The 20,896-nt window shown below is 42.1% G+C and overlaps 1 protein-coding gene across 1 annotated transcript in view; it reads left to right on the top strand.

Moving 5' to 3' along the window:
• The first annotated feature begins 273 nt into the window (after window positions 1-273).
• The window catches only part of LMCD1 (LIM and cysteine rich domains 1), a 67,190-nt gene continuing 46,567 nt past the window's right edge, over window positions 274-20,896 (top strand). The window contains exon 1 of the mRNA XM_003894145.4: window positions 274-542. Coding sequence (XP_003894194.1) covers window positions 501-542 — 42 coding nt within the window. The 5' untranslated portion in view covers window positions 274-500. The remainder of the gene's footprint in view (window positions 543-20,896) is intronic.

Here is a 20,896-nt window from a genome sequence, read left to right as displayed (position 1 = left end):
TCAACATTTATTTCTGGATCCAGCTCACTAAAAATACCTCGGCCCTCCTGTTTGATCACTCTCCCTTTTGACCTGAATGGATCGCGGGAGCCGCGCCGTCCGCCCCACCCTCGGCCCGTTGCCCTTTAAAGGAAAAGGGCGTGGGGACGGATTCCTGCCGCTCGAGGGATAGAAGCGAACCGGGCAGTCAGGGGCCGCGGCCATGCTGACGTCAGGGCAGCCAGCGCTCCGCTACGCTAGCGGCCACAGTGCAGAAACCTTCCGTCAGGGACAGCCTCGCGCTGCGATTGGCTGGCCTCGCGCGAGCGCCTGCGCGGAGTGGCTGGCGAGGTTTTAGAGGGAGTCCAGCTCTCCAATTAAAGCGGCCCAGCTGCGCCTGGCTGCGCATAGAGCTCCCTCCCAGGCCCGCGAACTTGGCCATTCAGCCGCCGCTGTCCCCGCTGCGCGCCCTCGCGCCTCTGCCTGAGAAGCCAGGCGCTGTTCCTCCACCCCAGAAGAGGATGGCAAAGGTGGCTAAGGACCTCAACCCAGGAGTTAAAAAGGTGAGCGGAAAGCTGTCTGTATTTACCCAGACTCATTCTTTTTCTTGTTTCCCCTTCCCATCTGTTCTCGGAAACTTCCCAAAAGGTAATGAGAAGGAAACTCTTTAAATTCCAAAACTGCATGGAAAACAAATAGTTGGGGATACACGTTTGAGCTAACAGGCACACACATCCCAAACCCATTGTTGTGTAAAATATTTGCAAAGGGTCTTATGTCTTTGGTGATGCTAGTTAAAATTTAATATTTAATTAAGATGAAACATATATATATATATATATATAGATATATATAAAATCTTATGGTCTGTAAAGGAAAAACCCCTAGCTTCCTCACTCCCTGTCCTCAGGTGGCTGAAGTAAGGGTTGAGGGCATGTAATATTTACTCATAGTCTCCCTTTTGCTATTATCCCAGTGTTTTGTGTGTTTTCCCCAGTACACACACACACACACACACATGCACAGTTTCTTTAGTTGGTGATGTTGGCAGTGGCAGCAGTTCCAGCATAAGGGAACTGATTTCTGTCCCCAGGGTCTGCACGTTTCCCTTTCAAGAAGGGCTGGCCCGGAGCCCAGAAGGTCACGGGTAAACTCCTTCACAGGAGACTGCGGCTGTGCCTATAGCTCCAATATCATTTGTTGCTTACCTGAATGCAGCTGGGAGAGGGCACAGGCTGGAGACTTAGAGAACATGTGAATGGGAAGGGAACAGAGAGACAACCTAGGCTTTACAGATGGGGAAACTGAGGCCTGGAGTCACAGAGAGTTGGTTCTAGCAGGCAGCTGACTGTAAGGAAAGCCCTAGGTATCCAGACTCAGTTCCTGTCACTTTTTAACTGCACAGTATTCACCAAGTCACTTTTCTGAGCCTCAGTTTCCTTGTCTCTGATGTGGGGATGACAGACCTAACCTCCCTCAGGGCAGTGGTAGCAGGGATATTGACACTGTGAGTTAATTTCCCAAAGCAGTAGTTGTTAAACTCTGATTTCACAGGATTTAGTCTTGCAGGGCAAAGTCTTCCTTAAACATCTGCCATTAACCTGCAGGATAGAATGAGAGGGGGAAGAAAAAAGACTGTGAGAATCAAACTAAAGACACAAACAGCCACTTAGAGGCACAGCATTCACCATCTAATTTATAGCTGTGATCTTTTATAGACAATTTGCCCAGACCCTATCACAGAGTCCAGTGGATCCTTCTAAATGGGTATACCAAGTCACATTGAATCTGGGCATTTCTCTGGAATGTATCATGCCTCATTGCATTTGCCAAGCTATTTGCAGAATCAAGTCATTTCCCTTTCTACAGAAATTACCATAATACTTTAGACTCTTAGAAGATACCTATTAATCTCTACCTAGTAGTGAGTTATGCATGCAATGCTCTTAGTTCTCTATGCATTTTTCTGGACTCCTTGAGGACGAACCTGTCTTGTTCATCCCTGTTCGAACATAGCACACCATGCCACACAGCAGGACTCAAAAACGTATGAGTGAGCCACGAGAATGTCTATCCAGCTAAGACCACACTGTTTGCATAGGCTTCATTTTATGCATTATTTTTTAACTTGTACCATTGATATTTGTGTGTCTGAACTGCCTCCCCAAGTTCAGACACAGAATAGTTCCGGGCTAAAGGTGGCAGAGTTCCATTGTCCTCTGGAAAGTGAAATGATTCTGAGTATTTTTAACATAAGCTGGTTTATGGTTACTGTATGAGGTGAGATGAGGTATATGGAGACTCCCCCTCCTCACTGCAGTCCTGGGTTGCCACTTGGAGGAAGCCTTGTTTTTATTTTCCTTTGCATAGGGGAGTGTGATTATCCTGATTAGAGGTGGAACATGTTCTCCTTCTTGTCACCCCCTAGTGCCAACTTCCTTGGCCTGCAAAGGGTTTGTTTTCCATTTAGATCCAATTACAGGCTTAGAGAAAGAATGCGGTGGGTAGAGATGAAAGGGCAGATATTTTTTTACCTCTTGGGACTGCGACAATCAGGAGGAAGATCACCATTTTGTAGGTTAACCAATGCCTTCAACTCAAAATGTGGAGGGGAGGGAAGAGAACCGACAAGCTCCTCTTGCTGAACTGAATGTCACAGAAGTGATTAAGTACTACGTGATATCAGCAACATGCTGAAAAGTTTTTACTGCATATTTATTTTTTAAATCTGTAACAGTGGGGGGGAGGTTTATAACATTTGGCTTCAGGATGCATAATCACACTTAGACATTTTGAAACAATTTCATAGACTCTTAGAGCTACAAGGGGCCTATTTACAAAATGAGAAATGGCATACAGGCTCTTTCCATTGCCCTACCCCCAAGGGGGTTGGGGCAGGAATCCCCACCAACTGGATAGTCATAAAAAGATCTTCAGCAGAGAACACAAAATCTAAAAACTGGAGTAGACTTAAAGATCATCTCACCAACCCCAGGCAGGCTAGGGAAAGAGACTCACTAGGGGCCACATACATACATCATGGCAGACCTTACAAGTTCCCCAACTTCTCTCTTTCTTTCTAAGTAAAATGCTACCACTGGCTGCTCTTGAACCATCATTTTTTTTTTCTGTTAGGATAGAGAAGGTTTCCTAGCCCAGACAGTTCCCTGAAAATGGTGAAATCGCCAACATGTCTTAATAACAAAGGGCCTTGAAGGCCAAATGCCATTTTTCTGGGTGAAATCAATCTCAACTATGGATTTGTTCTTGTTAATTAAGGATGCAAATTATTAGTGCAGGCTATGGCTTCCGATCTGGGTTAAGTCCCAGCTCCACCACTTACTAGCTGTGTGCTCTTGGGCAAGCTAATTAACTCTGAGTCTGTATCCTCACCTCATTTGAAAGTTGAAGAAACAGTAACAACATCTACCTGCCAAGGTGGCTGTGATAATTAAGTGAGATGATGTACATAAAAGGCTCAGCATATGAGCACTCAAAGTTAGCCATGGCAGTCCTTGGTGGTGGCAGTACATTTCAGTGGGTGCATGGATACTGAAAGGAGTCTTTTGGCAAATGAAGGACACTTTTATTTATAACTGTCCCCATCTGAAGAGCACCCAGCTTGCACTCAGCTGAACCTAAGCCATTGCTCAGCTTTGACAAGCTAAGACAATGACCAAATGCTGTTGCCTTCATTCTCACCCAATGGATGCAAAATCTGCTTACGTGGAATAGTCTTCCCTTCCGAATGTGGATTGCCAGTTATTGAGCATTTCACTTTGGAGTTATATAATGTTGGGCCTGGAAGGGGAATTGGAGCTCCTTACTTTTTAGACAAGGAAACTGAGGCCCAGAGGGATCAAGCTCCTTGTCAGAAGTTGCAAAGAAAATGTACTGAAGCCTATTAGGTTCTGCAAGAATACAGACCCCTTGACTCTCAAGGAGCCATCTGTAGGAATTTAGAAGGGATTAGAAGAAAGAGAGCTAGGAGCCTGTTCATAGTTGACTGTGCAGTCACCAGTGGGCTGGCTCCACAGGGAGCCAATTAGAAATTCTCACCCCTCAACAAAATGCCCACGGGGCATTAAATGATGGTAATTCTAAGTGCATTGCCAGGTCCACCTGGATGTCTCTCTCCATGCTTCTCTACGTCACATCCCTCTTGGCTTTCCTGTCCTTCAGGCTAGGCCTTCCCTCTGTACTCAGCCCTTCCTGCTTTCACCTCCACTTCCTGCAGTGTGCAAAACTACTGGCACATCACCCGGGTGAGCTGATCCAATGTAAACACGGCTCCTCGAGAATTGTCGTTGGCTCCCTCAATCTTAAAAACATATTAAACTGTCACTTAAAGACCTTAATAGCCAAGACATTGGAGACATGCCCATAGGTGTATAAGCAACTTGGCCCAAAACAGAGCCTTATTTTTTAAAAACAGAAATAAATTATCCAAGTCCCTTTTAAAGGCTCTCTAAAAACAGATGCTGAAACCATTACTTTGTAAATTGCAGATTTTTGTCCTAACCTGCAGGTGTGTCTGACTATGTGGAGTTGGGGGCTGACAGTTGACTTTCACCAATGTATCCGCCACTGTGGTAGTGGGAGGCAGGGAGGAGCTTCATCAGATTATCTTCAGGCTTTAATCTAAGCCATCTCAGCTCCAAGGCTAGGAATTTGCTCAGAGCTTACCAACACTCCTACGAGTTGGAAAGTGGAAAAATGACTTTGGCATTCCCCTCTGAGGATGCTTGGTTTGATCCTTTCTTCATGCAACTGACCAAAGGTGACAAGGATGAAAAAAGAATAGGCTGAAATCAGCAAAGGCTGGGGACCAGGAAGGAGGGGCTGCGCACAGGCTTTTGTGTGTGTCTTTCCTTCCGCCCTTACGCAGGCCACTTCCCAAGAGGAAAAGGTAAAGAGTAGAGAAGTAAGGGAATAGTTCCTCTCACAGTCCTCTAGAGCCAAGAGGGCTCCAGGAGAAGTATTCGATTTGACTTTAGGGAGGCAAATCGTCCTTTCTTTTCAACTTCACATTCAAAATAGCTTGTGTGTCTCATAAAGTGGAGATTTGCCATGATAAGTAACAGACCTTGAGAGCTCTTATCTCCCGACCATTCATCCAACACCATTTAAATCTTTATTTTAAGAACAGATTTCTGGCAGGGGCGTGAGTCATTATAATAACTGCAGGCATTTACTCACTGGGTGACTTTGGACAGGTCACCTTTCCTAGGAAGTGGCAGAATTTGGGTAACAACCAGGGTTCTTTCTGCCTCCAGCCCACTGACCTTTCCTTTACACCAGACCATCTCCCAAATAACAAATGATTATGAAAAAATAGGCTTAAAACTTCGTTCCACTGAAAGCGGAATTGTGAAGCAGCTTTTCAGGACATCCAAAATGAAGAGCCAGCTGTTGCTCTTGAAGAATCTTCGTTTAGAAATATCCTCACATCCCCTACCATTTGATAACAGGAAGAGGATTTGCCCAGCTGCTACTATCTCACCAGGTGCAGGGCCACCAGCTACTTTTGCAGGACTCCTTCAAGATCACAACATTTCCTTAACTCCACATGGAACAATTGGTGTGTCCCAAACCATTCTTGAATGTTTACACATAGCAATAGCGTAGATCTGCAAAAGCTCTAGAAAATGCTCTCTATAAAACTTTTATAGAAAGAGTTACATATGAAGTGAGTCTCCTATGTCCACCAAGGCTCCTTTAGTGGCTGAAACACAAATTTAGTATCTAATCCTGTATATTTGATGCAGAAATTGTGTTTTCACAAAAACAGAAGGGACAAATCAATTACAGTGCTTTGTGAAACTCCCAGATCAACTCCTTGTCTCATATCTGCTCTTTTGTATGAGAAGCAAACCCTTTTACTTTTTTTTCTCAGAAAAGAGAAAGGAATCTGTTCTTGCTTTTATTATCTATTTGGATTCTTGCCTCCTAAGAGACTTATTCTCTGTTAGGACAGGCCAGTTTGGGGCTAGGCAAAAGAGAGGAAGGAAAGACGTCTCTAAGGGTCCAGAGATGATTGACATTTTCTTGTGTGTTAGCTCTTTAGCTTCAAGGACTACCATGCAAAGATATTTGTGTCCTTTTTTACACATGAGTAAGACTAAGAGTTTAAAATGACTTGCCTAAGGTCACGTGATGACAGATTAAGAACTCAAACTCAGGCCTCTCTGACTCTAAAACTTTAGTTCTTTTTACTCTATAAGAAACAGAAGGCATTCATAGAAAGCAGAAATCTGGTGTGGAGGGACTATGATTATTACTGTGACTTTCATACACAGATCAATTTCTTCCAGCCCACTGAACTCATTGACAGTCTGGTTCAGAATCTTCCCAGCATTTGCAAAATGTTGCCAGGCATCTGCATCTCTTCGATAGCTCTTGGTCACCACCAGGAGTATACTGTTACCCACACCAAATCAGAGCCATTTCCTAGGTATAGAATAAAGACTTTCTTGATTTCTCCTGGTTTTCCAGAAGGCTAATGGACATCTCCCAGCAAAAGACTAGTAGAGAGACCTTTTAAAGAATAATACGTATTATCCTAATACTCTAAAATAATCCTAGAGACCTTGTCCCAGAGCTTTCAGGAAACTCTGGCCTGGAGATAAGGTTGGCCTTGACATGCACATTTCTACATGTCTGGTCAGCCTGACCCATGGCCTACCCAATAATATGTAAATCATGACCGAGCCAAACATGGCCTGGGCCCCCACCAGGAGACATGCTTTAAAAGGAAGTGTAATTGCTAAGGGAGAATAAACAAAGGCTCCATTTGGCAAGTAACTCTGTTGAAGGACAAAGGAGTGCCAGTGTCCAACTCAAGGCGGCTGTTTCAAATCCACATGCTTTGTGTATAGGTTTTGTCTCCTCCTCCTGTTTAAAAAATATTGAGTCCTTTGTAAAATTTATCTTTGGAGACAAATGCTAATGAGACATTGTCTAAAAGAGCTGAGCAGAATCTTGTTATCTGCTCATTCAACCCCTTCATGTCACAAATGGGACAGGGGGAGAAAGGGCATATCTGAAATTTACAAAGAAAAAAATGGCATATCTGAAATTTACATAAGAAATGGCATACCTGAAATTTACAAACTTACATTTACTTGAGTGGTGCCACAACCAAGATACATTGACTCTCAGCGTCTTTTATGAATGAAGGAGAAAAGAGTGTCTGCTGTATTCTGTCACTTCCACATCCAGAGTGTCCCAGTTTTGTGTCAACCTCATACCCTGAAACTCAGAAGTTCAGGTGGACATTTTGACTGTGAACTTAGCTTTGGCCACAAGGTCCAAAAGCCACTTCGAGGAGCCATTAAACACACAGCATTTGCAAGCACAAAGATCTAGGTGTGACCTGCAGTTCTTCAATTTGCCAGGTCTGCAAACTTTGCCAAGTTACTGATCCTCTCTGGACCTCTGGTTCTTCATTTGAGAAAGATAGCTAACCATAGTTCTACATTAAACAATAGTTTAATGAGGTAAAGTGCATAAAGTGCCTGGATACATAATATACCCTTGATAAACATTTTCTCTTGCTCTTATGGGTATCCCCTCTCATCAGCAAGATGCAAAAATCCCATAGGTTATTAAGTATTGGAATGTGGAAGACCAAATTCAGTTTACCTACATCACATGGGGCTTGTAAGCTTTCAGACTGCAGGACCTTCTCTTTGTAGTTAAACTTGGACCTAGCCATAAATATGCTCAGGCCACATCACATTGCAAAATCATGCGAATAGCCACAATTCATCTTGGGTGTTTCCACAGCAGCCCTCCCCTGTTCCATTACCCCATTACTGGTCTTTCCTTCCAATGTCTTGCTTATAAGATAGGGCAACAGTCACTCATTTCTTTATATAACAAATATTTATTTAGCATCTGTTATGTGCCGGCCACTGTGCTAAGTGCTGAATACATGACAATGAATAGAAAAGCTTTGATCCCTGCCAAGTAAACTTGAGTCTGGTGGAATTTATTTTTCATAAGGCAGGAGACAGGTCAAATAATGTCAGTGTTCTGTGAGTCTTTGTGTTCCTTGACCTCTCCCCTCCCCAACACACCCACATACCTCTCCTTCCTTTTCCAACCTCCCTTTCCACCCTCAGATTTTCCAGGACACATACCTTCAGAGCCACATCTCAACTCTGATCATCCCTACAGTGTAACAGTAGAAAGTGTGTGGTAGTTCTCCCAGTTGTCACATTTTAAACAGGGCCTTTGGGAAGAAACCACCAGAGGCACTGAGTGAAAAGGAGTCTGAGGCAAGGGGGACTATTGGCAGCTCTCAGATCCCACCAGCAGCCAGTGGTCTCTCAGCCTTCCTACAGTGATGTGGTGGTAGGCCAGTTGTCTTTGCTTAGCATATGTTTGCTCAGCATATGTTTTCAGAGGCAGCTGAACATTTAGATTGTATTTTGCATAGTATTGATGTCAAGGACACCAAAGGGCAGGAGCATAGGGAAAGGGCTCTTGGCTGGCTAATGACCTCATAAGAAACCTGCCCTTAGAAGAGAGCATCTATTTGGGCTATATGACTCAGTGGCGTTTCTAGGTACTGATTCATGAGGCTGACCATCCAGGTGACTGACCCGGGCAATCTGCTGGCTGAAAGAGGTGGAAGGAAAGTAGATCCCAGCTCTGCCCTCATCCTGGAGGAGAGCCACCCCTCCTACCACGGCACGCGGGTGCTCCCCACCCCAACCCTGGGTCAGTGGCCAGCCAGTCTCCTTGTTAAGAGGATCTGACTCTAATGTGGGGAGAGGTCAGCATCTGGGGGCTTCTTATTTTAGAGGAAGTATAAGAGAGAGATATTTTGAAATCTTATTAGTGGATAGAGGGGAGGCTTTTAACCTAGGATCTATAGATAGAATTGAGGGTGTCAGGGAACTTAAATTAGGAAAAGTATTGCATTTTTTATCCCTAACCTATAACTGAAATTTAGCATTTCTTACTGCTATGAATAATGATAAATACCCTAGAAGTTTAGCAGCCCCTATGCCTTTCATACCAATGGAAAGCAGGTATTTTTATATCACATTACAGCTGAGATAGATCCTCATCCTACCATTTATACTAATCCCTGCTCTGAAATAACCATAATTATACCCACTGCTAGATCATATTCATTAACTTAGTAAAGGCACATCTGTTACTAAGTCACAAATTTGTTTTTATATATTGATACTATCTCAGTAATGTTGGTTTTCTTTGCATTTTTATCTTATGCATTTAAGACATTGTCCTAAGAGATATTCTCATGTCAGATAAACAAAGAACCTAAAAATATAAAGACTCTTTCCACATCAAGCTAAGGCATTAGCAGCATTGCACCACACACACACACACACACACACACACACAAATATACACATATAATCATAAACATGTAAGCACACACATACAGCTATAGTGGATTGAGGTCTGAGGCTCTTGGAGTAAACAAACTCAATTCAAATTCCAACTCTGCCACTCATTTCCTATTACCTCGAACAAGGCATGTTAGTTCTGAGCCTCAGTTTCTTCATCAATAAAAGGGGCCTAAAAGTTATTGTACTCATAACAATCACCTAAGCTCTTGGCACAGTACTTGACATATAAGGAATGTGTGTTAAACACAAGGCATCCTCACCATTAAGAGAGCTAATGAAGGTGAAATGGTAAAGAGAATAAAAACATTACTTTGTTGAAGCTTTTTAAACTAACCTTTGATTTGGCTAACTCTAAGAATTTATTTTGTCCAAACACATATTACACAAATATTACATGCCAGGGACTGAGCTGGGAAATGGAGAAATAAAAGGAGAGGAATTTTAAAATCTGATGGTCTCAGAAAAGGAACAGCCTAATCAAATCATCAAAGAATCATGGCAGTGCCTAAAGACCTTGATCGGGGTACATGTGTGGGACTGAGAGAGATCAGAAGAGGAAATATTTAATCTTACCTGGGGAGGTCAAGAAAGGCTTCCCAAAGAGGGGACATTTGAGCTGAGCATTGAAAGACGAGGATGAATGAGCTGTTAGGATCAGGCCACAGTCCAGTTTTATACCTTCCAAATCTGACACCCATATTTTCCATTCTATTCAATTTCCAACTTGAGGAATATCACCCATCTTGGACTGTGGAGAAATACATTCCACTGTATTCATCCAGCCACAAATGCACATCTTTTATCTTCTCATCTGAGAACCTGTTCCTCTTCCTCTCAAGCAAAACCCACTGGGGTGACAGGATAGCAAGGCCTGTCAGGCTGCACGTAGAAAACTTCTCATGGTAGTGACTTGAGGCTCTCCCAAGCCCTGCAATGGAGATCCAGAAAACCCCTTCTGGTTGAGTTTGAATTTTTGCAGGAAGATACAGGTTTGTGTTTTGACAGCAGGAAAAAAAGGTAACCAAATATATGCAATATATATGGAAAGAAAGGAACACACACGTGTGTGCACACACATATACGTCTGTGAGATCCAGCACATGGCACATGTGAGCAGAACATGAAAACACCATTCAGAGGACCATAGCATGTGTGTGCACCCTGAGCTTCACTCTGAAGCCATTTAATAACAAGAGGAAAAGAAATCGCAAGTAGGACTTTTTGATGAACTGTGAGGAAGCAAAACAGCATTCTGAAATATGGGAACTTGGTTAACAAGATCTGGAATCTTGCATCAAAACAATTCCTTTCACACAGTTTTTACTTCGATTTCTGACTTGGTCTGAAAATGTGAGTTCCTTCTTGCCATATTTTAGAGCAGGTGATGCATTGAAATGAAACACACATGGCTTGGGTATCTCAGTGCCGCTAAGATGATTGTCCTTGATTTTTGTCAGTTGTACATGGTACATTAAACAGAGAAAAATAAAATCCCAGATGATTCCTTGGCAATTATCTGAAAAATAACATTATGGTGATCATCCCTGCATTTGCAAGGACATGAAGAAAGGGCAAGACTTGGTGGAAAAGCTTTGTTTCCTCTAATCTGTCCTCCTACAGAGCCAACAGACCTCAGTAGCCCATGGGGAAGATACAACCCTGTAATGAGATTCCCAGCTAATTAAAATGGCTGTCATCACCCACCTTGCACATTTCCATGAGCCCAGCCCAGAATTGGACCATCACAGGGGAAATCGTCCTATATTTATTTGAATAATGTTTGTACTGTATATTTCAGCAATTAAAATTAACTTTTAAGAAGCAAGAAGAGGCTTAGGGATTCTCTAGGTCAACTGCCTTCTTTAACAGATGAGGAAACAGACCCAGCAAGGCCAGATGACTTGCTTGAGGTCACAGAGCTAGTTAGTGGGAGAGGTAGGATTAGAATTCAAGGTACTATAGCCTTTCAAGTTCAGAAAGACTTTTAAAAACTGTGTTGTGTAGAACCACTTCCACATAAACATGAGATGAGCTGGGCAGCCAGTTGCTGTCAGAATACCACTGTGGAACACTCACACCTCCTGAAGATGTCTAATTTTTTAAACTTCTCTAATTATTGGAAAGCTCTTTGTTATTTTGAGCTAAAATTTCTCTCTATGTAACTTCTCCTTACTGGTTTTCTTTATTTCCTTGGCAGATTCAAGGAGGTAATGGCCATTTTTTTCTGAAGTCCCAGTCCCAGTTAACCTACTAAGTCCTACATATTGGTCAGGATGAAGGTCAGAGCATCTGTATTTTGGGTTTCTTCCTACCTTCAGGGAGACCTGGTGTCAGTTCTTAGCTGAGTGAGATGGCCAGCAGACATCCCCCAAGGTTTGTCTGGGGATCCGTCTTGTTACTTGTGCCAGCTCCTCCACCTGGCTAGGATAGTTCCCTCCCCTGGCCTCACTCAGGTAGGGAAGCCCTTCTGTGCCACCAGCTATCCTGTTTCTTGCAAGAGGATTTTTAATGTGGGAAATCATGGCAAGAAAGAGGTGCTAGGCAGCATTAAAGCACCAAGAGAACTCCAAACCCATGTCATAAACACTCAAGAAAAATCAGCACTGTTCTACATGCATACATGCATAGCACCTGACTTTCAAAGAAAAAAGGAAGAGAGGGATGTATACAAAATCAAAGAAGGCTAAGGAGGCAAAGAGGAAATGCTTGATAAATAGAGGTAATATCCAAAACTTTTAAAAAATAGTTTGTAAAGTTGTCATCACTTATTACTCTGTGGAATGCTAGAACAGTACGAGGGTAATCAAATTTTGCATGCTTGTATCTTTTCCTCTGGAGGCAGTACTCAATAAATAACTATGAAGGCTGGCCATCAAAATGAACTTGCTTTCATGAAAAGATACCACTAAGAAAGTGAAAGGCAATCCACAGAAATAAAATATTTGCAGTATTTATATATACTGATCCCCAGACAAACCCTGGGGCATGTCTGCTGCCATCTCACTCCGCTAAGAGCTGACACCAGGTCTCCCTGAAAGTGGGAAGAAACCCAAGAAATAGACACTCTGACCTTCATTTTGAATATTTATTTGTGTGTGTGTATATATATTTGTGTATATAGATAGATAGATGATAGATAGATAGATAGATAGATAGATAGATAGATAGATAGATAGATCGATCTGGGTTGTACTCAGAATATATAAATAACTTCTACAAATCAATTTAAAAATCAAATTTTTAAAAAACAGGTGAAGACTTGAATAAGCATGTCACAAAAGAAGATGTCTGAATAGCTAAACGTATAGGAAAACATGTTCAACATCATTATTCATTATAGAAAAACAAATGCACAATGAGACAGTGTCACATACCCAGCAGAATGGTAAAATTAAATACTAACAGGACAGAGTGCTGGAGAGGATGTGGAGCAACTGGAACTCACAGACGTTGCCAGGGAGAATATAAAATTATACAACCACCGTGGAAAGCTGTCTGGTAGTATCTAAAAAGTTAAATATATATCCACTTTGTATTCCAACAGTTACACTTCTAGGTATATGTCCAAAAGAAAGGATCACAGATGTTCACAAAAAATCTTGGGCAAGAATATTTGGAGCCATGTTATTCATTACAGACCCAACCTGGAAATATTTCAAATCTCCGTCAACAGGAGAATGGATAAACCAATCGTTTTATATTTGTAAAACAGAATATCTAACATATGTAACAATATGGGTAATTTTAAACCTGTTAGACAGAAAAATAAACCAGACACAAAGGAATACACACCATGTAATTTCATTTTTACGATGTTCAGAAACAAGCAAAACTAATCAACAGTGATAGAAATCAGAATAATGACCACCTTTATAAGAAGAGGTGTTTATTGAGTAGAAAGGGGCCTGAAGGAACTTTCTGGACCACTGAAAATATTCTACATGTTTATCTAGATGATGGTCACATGGGATATACATATAAAGTAATCGAGCAAATACTGGAGATTGGTGCATTTTTACTGCATGTAAGTTTTCCTTTGGAGTACTATTAGATAATAATAGAGACAGTATTTGATAAACAGTTGGAAAGTGATATGTATCCAGGCAGCAGACCAATGTGAGGGCAAAGCATGAAGAGTGAGTTCCTGCTGCAGCCCCCTGGAGGTGTCACGTTAAGGGAGAACTTTGTCTCTAGGAGCTGCCACCGGAACCCTTTCAAATCTTGCCATTGAACTTAGCCTGGCATCCAGGTTTCTATGCGATGGGTCCCTTTTCAGCCACATCTTCCGCTACAACATTCTGCTGCCCCAGGCAGACGTGTCACTCATTCCCTGAACATACTTTTTCTTCCTTGTGGGCATGCTGAGAGAGTTTCCTCCTCCATGGTCCCAAATCCCACCCCTTCCTCAGTGCCTTCCTCCATAAAACCATCAGTTCTGATTAAGTTCGCTGTCCTGTGAACTCCTAGTGTGGACTTACTCTCCCGCTGCACGCACGTTTAATTTTCTGAATGGCCCTGAAGCATCTGCAGTGACTGTCTTGCCTGCCTAACTTTGGCACCGTCATATCCTGTTTATGCTGAAATTCTCCATGTTATGCTCCTTGAGAACAGAGATATTCCCTCTTCCCCTTTGGGTGTACCCTGGAACGGTGGCACATGTTAAGGGCTCAGTGATATTAATGGATAGAAAAGGGAGTGGGATGGAATTGGGAAATAGGAGACAGAAGGAAAGACATCAAAAGAGATAAGAGCAGCTTTGTTCTCCTTTCTGACAGGGACAAGGAATTCTGAGAGGTTAGAAAGAAGGAAAGAGACCCTAAGAGCAGAGGATACAAAAACTAAACAGCTGTGGAATAGAGGAGGGCAGGCCATTAACCTATTCAATCTCCCCTCAGTGTGGTCCCTTCCCATTCTGCACCAAGATCAGAACTGCAAAGTAGAAGTGGGCGGGGGGAATGGGTAGGAGACTGCCTGGTAGTGTTTAGGAGGAATCTTAAGATGGAAAGGAAATGAAAATGAGAGAAACTGGGGAAGGCAGTGCACCAAACCAGACCCTGAATTTTTGTATGCTTTCAAGTTTTATTCTCCTTCTTTAAGCTCGTCTACAGAAAGATGGGCTTTAGGATGGTGAACAAGCCAGGCCTTGATTCATTTCCCCTTTTCAAACAACTAACTTGAACCTTCATCTGAACCTCGAGGCTCTCTCTTTCTGGATGGACTTCTCTTGAGAACAAACCCCAATTATTTCCATGGTCTGGGGAAGCGGTTGGCCTGGATCACGGAACAACAGCAGCTGCATCTCAGGAGGCTTGGCCCTCCTGAGAGACAAGAGCTGGAGGGACGACTGAAAACTGGCTGAAATTTAGTGCAAACCTCTTATAACTCAGACAGCTATCTACTTTAAGTTTGTAGTCCTTGATGAATATTTATACCAAACTAGGGCCAGTGGAAAAGTTCCATCTGCGTGGATTTTAAGAGTTTTGCCTTTCCTCAGCCACGTTGACCAAACTCAGGAAAGTGGCGGAATCATTGCCAAGTACATGCTCTTTGAAGTGCAAGAAATTCTGAGAAGGCCTTGAATTCATCATATTTCTTCTTATCCTGAAGACTTAGAGTTGGCACTCCTTTTAAAAAAAAAAAATGCTTAATATCAACACCTCTCAGTGCTTTATAATTTTAGCCAAGCCCTTGACACCATGCTGACCACAGCACTCTTGAAGGAGTGGATAGGTCTATTCGAAGTTTTGCAGGGAGAAATTGCTTTGTTGGTTGATATTTTTAAAATATGAATGATCCACTTAATCACTGCAATTCTCCTCTTTAGTTTGCTAGTAAGAAAAATGACCCCAACTTTTATTCTTAGTGTTGTTAGTCGTCCTCTACTCCTCAGAACCAAAACACCAGAAATTTCAACCATGTCGTACCTTTTGATGTGTGAAGATAAAACAGAGGCTTTACTCTAGCACGAGGCATAGTAACTGCTCTTACCAAGTACAGGCCGGGTGCCAGGCATTGTGCTACATCATTTTTTCCGAATTTTACAATCATCCCATTTTGCAGATGAGTAAACTAAGATCCAGAGGGATTAAGTTCCATGGTTACATACTTAGTCATGGTGAATGTGAATGAAATGTGGGCAGTTCAACCCACAGCTCTTCCTTTTCCTTCTGTACAGCTGGAGGATCCCTTATATGAAAATCTGGAATACTCTAAAATCTGAAACTTCCTGAGTGCTGACATGAAGCCTTGAGTGGAAAATTCCACACCTGACCTCATGTACTTCATGTACGCACACTTTGTTTTATGCACCAAAATTATTTAAAATATTGTATAAAATTACCCCCCAGGCTGTGTGTATAATGTGTATATGAAACATAACAATTTCAGGTTAAGGCTTGGATCTTGTCCCCAGGATATCCTATTATATATACGCAAATATTCCAAAATCTGAAAAATATCCAAAATCTGAAATACTTCTGGTCCTCAGCATTTTGGATAAGGGATGCTCAACCTGTACTATTTCTAATCTATATCTAATATGTTTGCAGTGTTCCAGAAGTATGGGTCATGGACTTGTTGGTCCAAAGATGAATTTAGTTGACACACAGACATGCACTGACAACATTGAACCATGTTAGTCAGCATCTTTCTCTCATTTCAGTTCTTTCATTCTTCTGATTATGTCAAGGAGGAAGTCTCCATCTGATGCTAAAACGTCTTTATCATCCCAAACACTTGCTGAACTTCACTTTAAACAATTGGCAATTAGTTCCCAGGCTCAGAACTTGTAAAAGGCAATCATACCTAGCTAGAATTTAATTATTCATATTTATTGCATTTGTCGTGGTTACCATCTAATTTTTATACACTTTAGAGATAATGTTTTTCAAGAAAAATGTTTTTAAACGTGTGTGTAAAGAAAAGTCAACAATCACACAGATGGTGTATGGAGAACAAAATTCATGAAGGAGGAACATGAGGTTTTATAAACATCTAATGTTTAATTATCCCTGGTTTTCAAAGCATCTTACATGCATTAAAATATTTGATTTCTACAACCACCTCTTGAAGCTCATAGGGATTATGATCAATTTTAAAGATGAAAAAAAGAAAAGGTTCAGAGAGCGGAAACTACTTGCCAGGGTTCACACAGGTAGTAAAAATGTAGCCAGGGCTCAGGTTCAACGCTAAGTTCCAGCATGCACAGAGTTCCCCCAACACTTTGTCAGCAAATCATTCAAGGGCAGGAGTGGATCAAGGGGTATTCCAGAGCAATGATCCCAGACCAGAAATGCCATGGAAAGGCTGCAAGGCTTACTGACTCACTGATTGCCCTGAGTTTTCACAATTTCCCAGTGCTTGTCTGTATTCTATTTCATAGAGAAGCCTGCAGCAGAGTTTTTCTAGAGAAGTCTGATTTTCTGTCTCTAGTGAGTCACCTTCCAGATGGTCAAGAAACTGGCTGTCCCATCAGAGGGTCATCTCTTGCCTCCTGAGTACACCACACAAGGGATGGCACAAACTAGGAATGGACCACTTGATGAGGAAAACTGGGTTCTGCAGCAAGAAGACAGCATTTCTTTCCAAGTCTCCTTGCCTTGAGCAGTTGACTGGGATTCAGATGTCAGGTCTGGGTGGCTGGATAGGCAAAGATACCAGAAACATAGGAGAAACAGGGAGAGAGTGAGTTAGCAGTCTCATCTGTCTATCCATGAAGAGATTCCAGGAACTGAAAACACTCCTGGAGATAAAGATGAGAGCTGGAGAGAATAGTTGAAACTACAAGTAGATTCTAAGAAGAGAGGAGAAGAGCCAGTGGGAGAACCTTGGGGAGAGAAGAAAGTTATTGAGGAAGGCAGAGAAGCAGGTAGTCAGAGGGGCTGGCGTAACCACAGGAGGCTAGGATCCTGAAAACCAGAGGAAAACAGGGTGGCTCTCTTTCCTTCCAGCTCCCCTTTTGGGCATCAAACGCAGATGCAGGATATCTAACATATATCAGATTTGATGTGCCAAGAAGCATAGATGATGGCGTAGATGAAGCATAGATTAAGGCATGGATAAAGCATAGATTAAGGTGTTTTATATAAAGGTTTATTGAGGAGCTACTATGTGTAAGGCATTATTCTAGACACTGGTAACAGAGCAATGAACTAGACATAAAGGGACCCTGCCCTCATAGAGCTTACAGTCTAGCAGGAAACAATGACATTGAAGAGTTATACACATAATTAAATAATTATCATCATGGTGGATACTACAAAATAAAAGGTACAGGGTTTTCTAAGACCATATGATAGGAGTGTCTGAGGGATAAATAGAAGTTTGTTAGGTGAAGGGAGAGAGAAATGGTGTAAACAGAAGGAACTGTATGTGGGCAGGCTCAGAGGTATGCAGGAATTTGGCATCTTTCCTGGGACATATGGTTAAATGAATAATTCTAAATTTACTCAAGAGATAATTTTCTGGAAAGTAACTTGGCTTCTGTAGTTCTGTTTTACATTTGAATTGTGGCAAATGAGTCTGAAAAACAAGACCTTGAAAGTGAATTATTTGCAACTAATTTGTTTCATAAAACTGAGCTTAGAAAAATGTGACCTAAATACTCTTTAAATTCCTTTTAGTCCTAAAGATCTATGACTTTCTTACATGCAGAATCCAGCTATATATAGTGTGTACAGTTAGATCATTATGTGGGGGAAAATCAAGGAAAGGATAAAACATCTGAACCAAAAAGTGTATTTAGTGTTAGTTTTAAAAACATATGATAGCAAAAAAAAAAAAAAGAAAAAGAAAAAGGAGTCTTTTATAAGAAGGATGCTTGGTTTAAAACCAGGAAAACATCTTGCTGAAGGCACTACACTAAAACACATGTGATATTTTACCATCAAGGCACCAATGTTGGTTGAAGGAAATCCTTTTCCATCTGCGCACACGTGTGTGTGTGTGCTGTGTGTGACTGTGTGTGTGTGTGTGTGTATCAATGCTTCCATTGTCATGAAAGTTAACCCAGGAATTCCTGTGAGATTCCCGGCAGGAAGCATTTGCATAAGCAAAGCCTTAAGACTTTTAATAACAGTGCTGCACGTTTATACAACACATTTCCTTTTAAGATACTAAGATTCAGACAGGCAAGATTAAAAATCCACCAACTTGGTGTGTTATGTCTCCCCTATTTCCAAAATTAACTCCAATAAAAGTGTGTTATCCTTGGAAAGATCAGTAGTGCTGCAAATTTGGATTTCAGATACATGCATGCACAAACACACACACACACACGCACACACCAAATGACATTCCTTCAGGATGACATTCTTAGACATCAGGCTGCTAAAATCAGGGGTATCTTATAAAACTGGGGAGGTATAATAAGTAGCTATTGCTGACCTCAAGCTTACAGATGTATCCTTGAGAAGGAGTCTGCTAAGGGCGGAAACCTAAGCACCACAAAACCAATTAGATTTTAATTTCCAAGTGTAACCTGAAGACACTGGCCTGGGGACACCAACAGCTTGTTCTAATTTAGGAAAGGTGGGGTGGGAGGGGAGTAAGGGGTCCCCATGGGGACCTTATTTTCTTCTATCTTGATTTCCCTCAAGTTACTTGGTAAATCACTAAATAAGATTCCCAGGGGAGTTGGATAACTTCTGGCTCATAGTGATGCTGGTGACTTTACTACATATTCCCAAAGGCTGGCAGGACATACCTAGGGAAAGAAAAAGACAACTCCAAGAGAAAAAACGATTGTGTTGGAACCTCTGGAAGCATTTAGTTTGGCAAGAAATGCCAGGTCAACTTTTGCCCTATAGGAATCCCTTTCATAGGCAATTAAAACAATGCCTACTTTTGGGACTCTGAGTGATCTCAAAAGATTCATAAAAAGTCCACAAATGGAAGGAGATCAGAGGACCATCCTCTCACTGACTGAATTAAGCAGGTAGCCCCTCAAATGACAGGTTGACTTTTCTAGAAACATGGACAATTCTGAAATAAACAGCAGAGAATGGTTTTGCCTCTTAGCTGGTTTTCTCAGTCTGCCTTTGTACAATTCACTATTCACATTAGCCTGGGCAGTATCTGTAGCTAGTTCAAAGGGAGCTTGTGTCAAAGGAAAATATTAGTTCAGCCTTAAAAATCCTATCACTTCAGTCCAGTGGGGTCCCTTATACATAAGATTTGTGGGCCTGCTTTGGATACAATGGCATGTAAACATCAGCAAGAAGCAAGAAGCTGGCAGCCAAAAAGGCTGTTTTCCTTTCCCCCTTGGTCATCATTGTGTTCGCCCTGCCAACAGAATGTTCAACAAGGAGTCCATGTCCTGGGCCAGGACTGCCAGATTCGTAGATGTTCCATGCGCCATCACACAGATCCAGTCACCCAGCAATGAATCTTTGAATTTAGAATTTGGAACTTTTTGCCTTGTTCTATACTCCTCTTTTTCAAAGTGACCCCAACTCCATCCCCTTTGACAGATAAAAGAGAGATCCTGTGACTGTTTCCATTATTCCCCTTCTCAAAGGCTATCACCCATGCCAACTGGGAGAAGGAGCCCAGCCTGCGAATGATTGTATAGAATTGCTTACAGCTCCTCTGTCCAAATGTCCCTCACATCAGGCTGTTCCAAGAGTTGCAAACCCTTGAAAAATGTGCTGAGTTGAGTCTTATCACCTCTTCGTCTATTTTTGATGGAAGTGCTAAAAATACAAAAGAGTAAAATTATCCAAAAGGCAGACAGAAGAAAAAGAAAAAGGAGCAGATAGTCTCCTATCTTGGCTAGCAAAGCACTCACAGTGTCTGCTCCCTTATGCCAAGTGATACTGTGATGATAGGTAGACAATGCTAGTAGATTCGGTTGGTAGACCAGATGACCGAGGGAACTGTGATTGCAGTAATGGATTCTTAATTAGAAGGAGAGTTGTTTTTGTTTTGTTTTGTTTTGTTTTTGTTTTTCAAGATGCAGATGGTGGGGTCAGCTTCTCAGGTGGAGTACAGTTTTAGAACCACCACCAACACCCAACCCCTCAAAGGGAAGCACAGGCTTCTATACACTTACTTCTTTCATGGCCAGGCTCTGGGTATTTTGGCTTTCCTGGAACCATTCTCAAATCAGTGAAACTTGGCTAGCAGAGATGGGGTGAGGGGAGGCAAGAGCAAGGTCTTAAACAGAGAAAGCTTTCATTTTGTATTTCCCTTTCCACATATGGATTTGCTTTTCTACTCTGTTTTTATAGCCAGATTAACCCCTTTTGTTCACAGATGATGTGAGCCTTGGTGGTCTCCAATTATCCCCTCCCCTGGAGGGGAAGGCAGAGCTACACAAGTGATTACAAGCTCAGCAGTGTTCCATGAAAGGGCATCCATGGTGGCTTGGAGACTGCAGCGGGGAGGAGAGTGGGTATCTAGTCTAGGAAAGTCAGAGTCTGCCCTGTGGAGGTGATAGGAGGAATTGGCCAGCCTTTTCCAGAATTGCCCCAGGGTTCTGTTCCTCAAGGAGCCTGAACACAGTGATTGGAACAGAGACTTCAGGGACA

Source organism: Papio anubis, chromosome 2, assembly GCF_008728515.1.
Source record: "Papio anubis isolate 15944 chromosome 2, Panubis1.0, whole genome shotgun sequence".
Lineage (NCBI taxonomy): Eukaryota > Metazoa > Chordata > Mammalia > Primates > Cercopithecidae > Papio > Papio anubis.
Note: the sequence above shows the minus strand (reverse complement) of the source record. Positions and strands in the feature narration are given on the sequence as shown.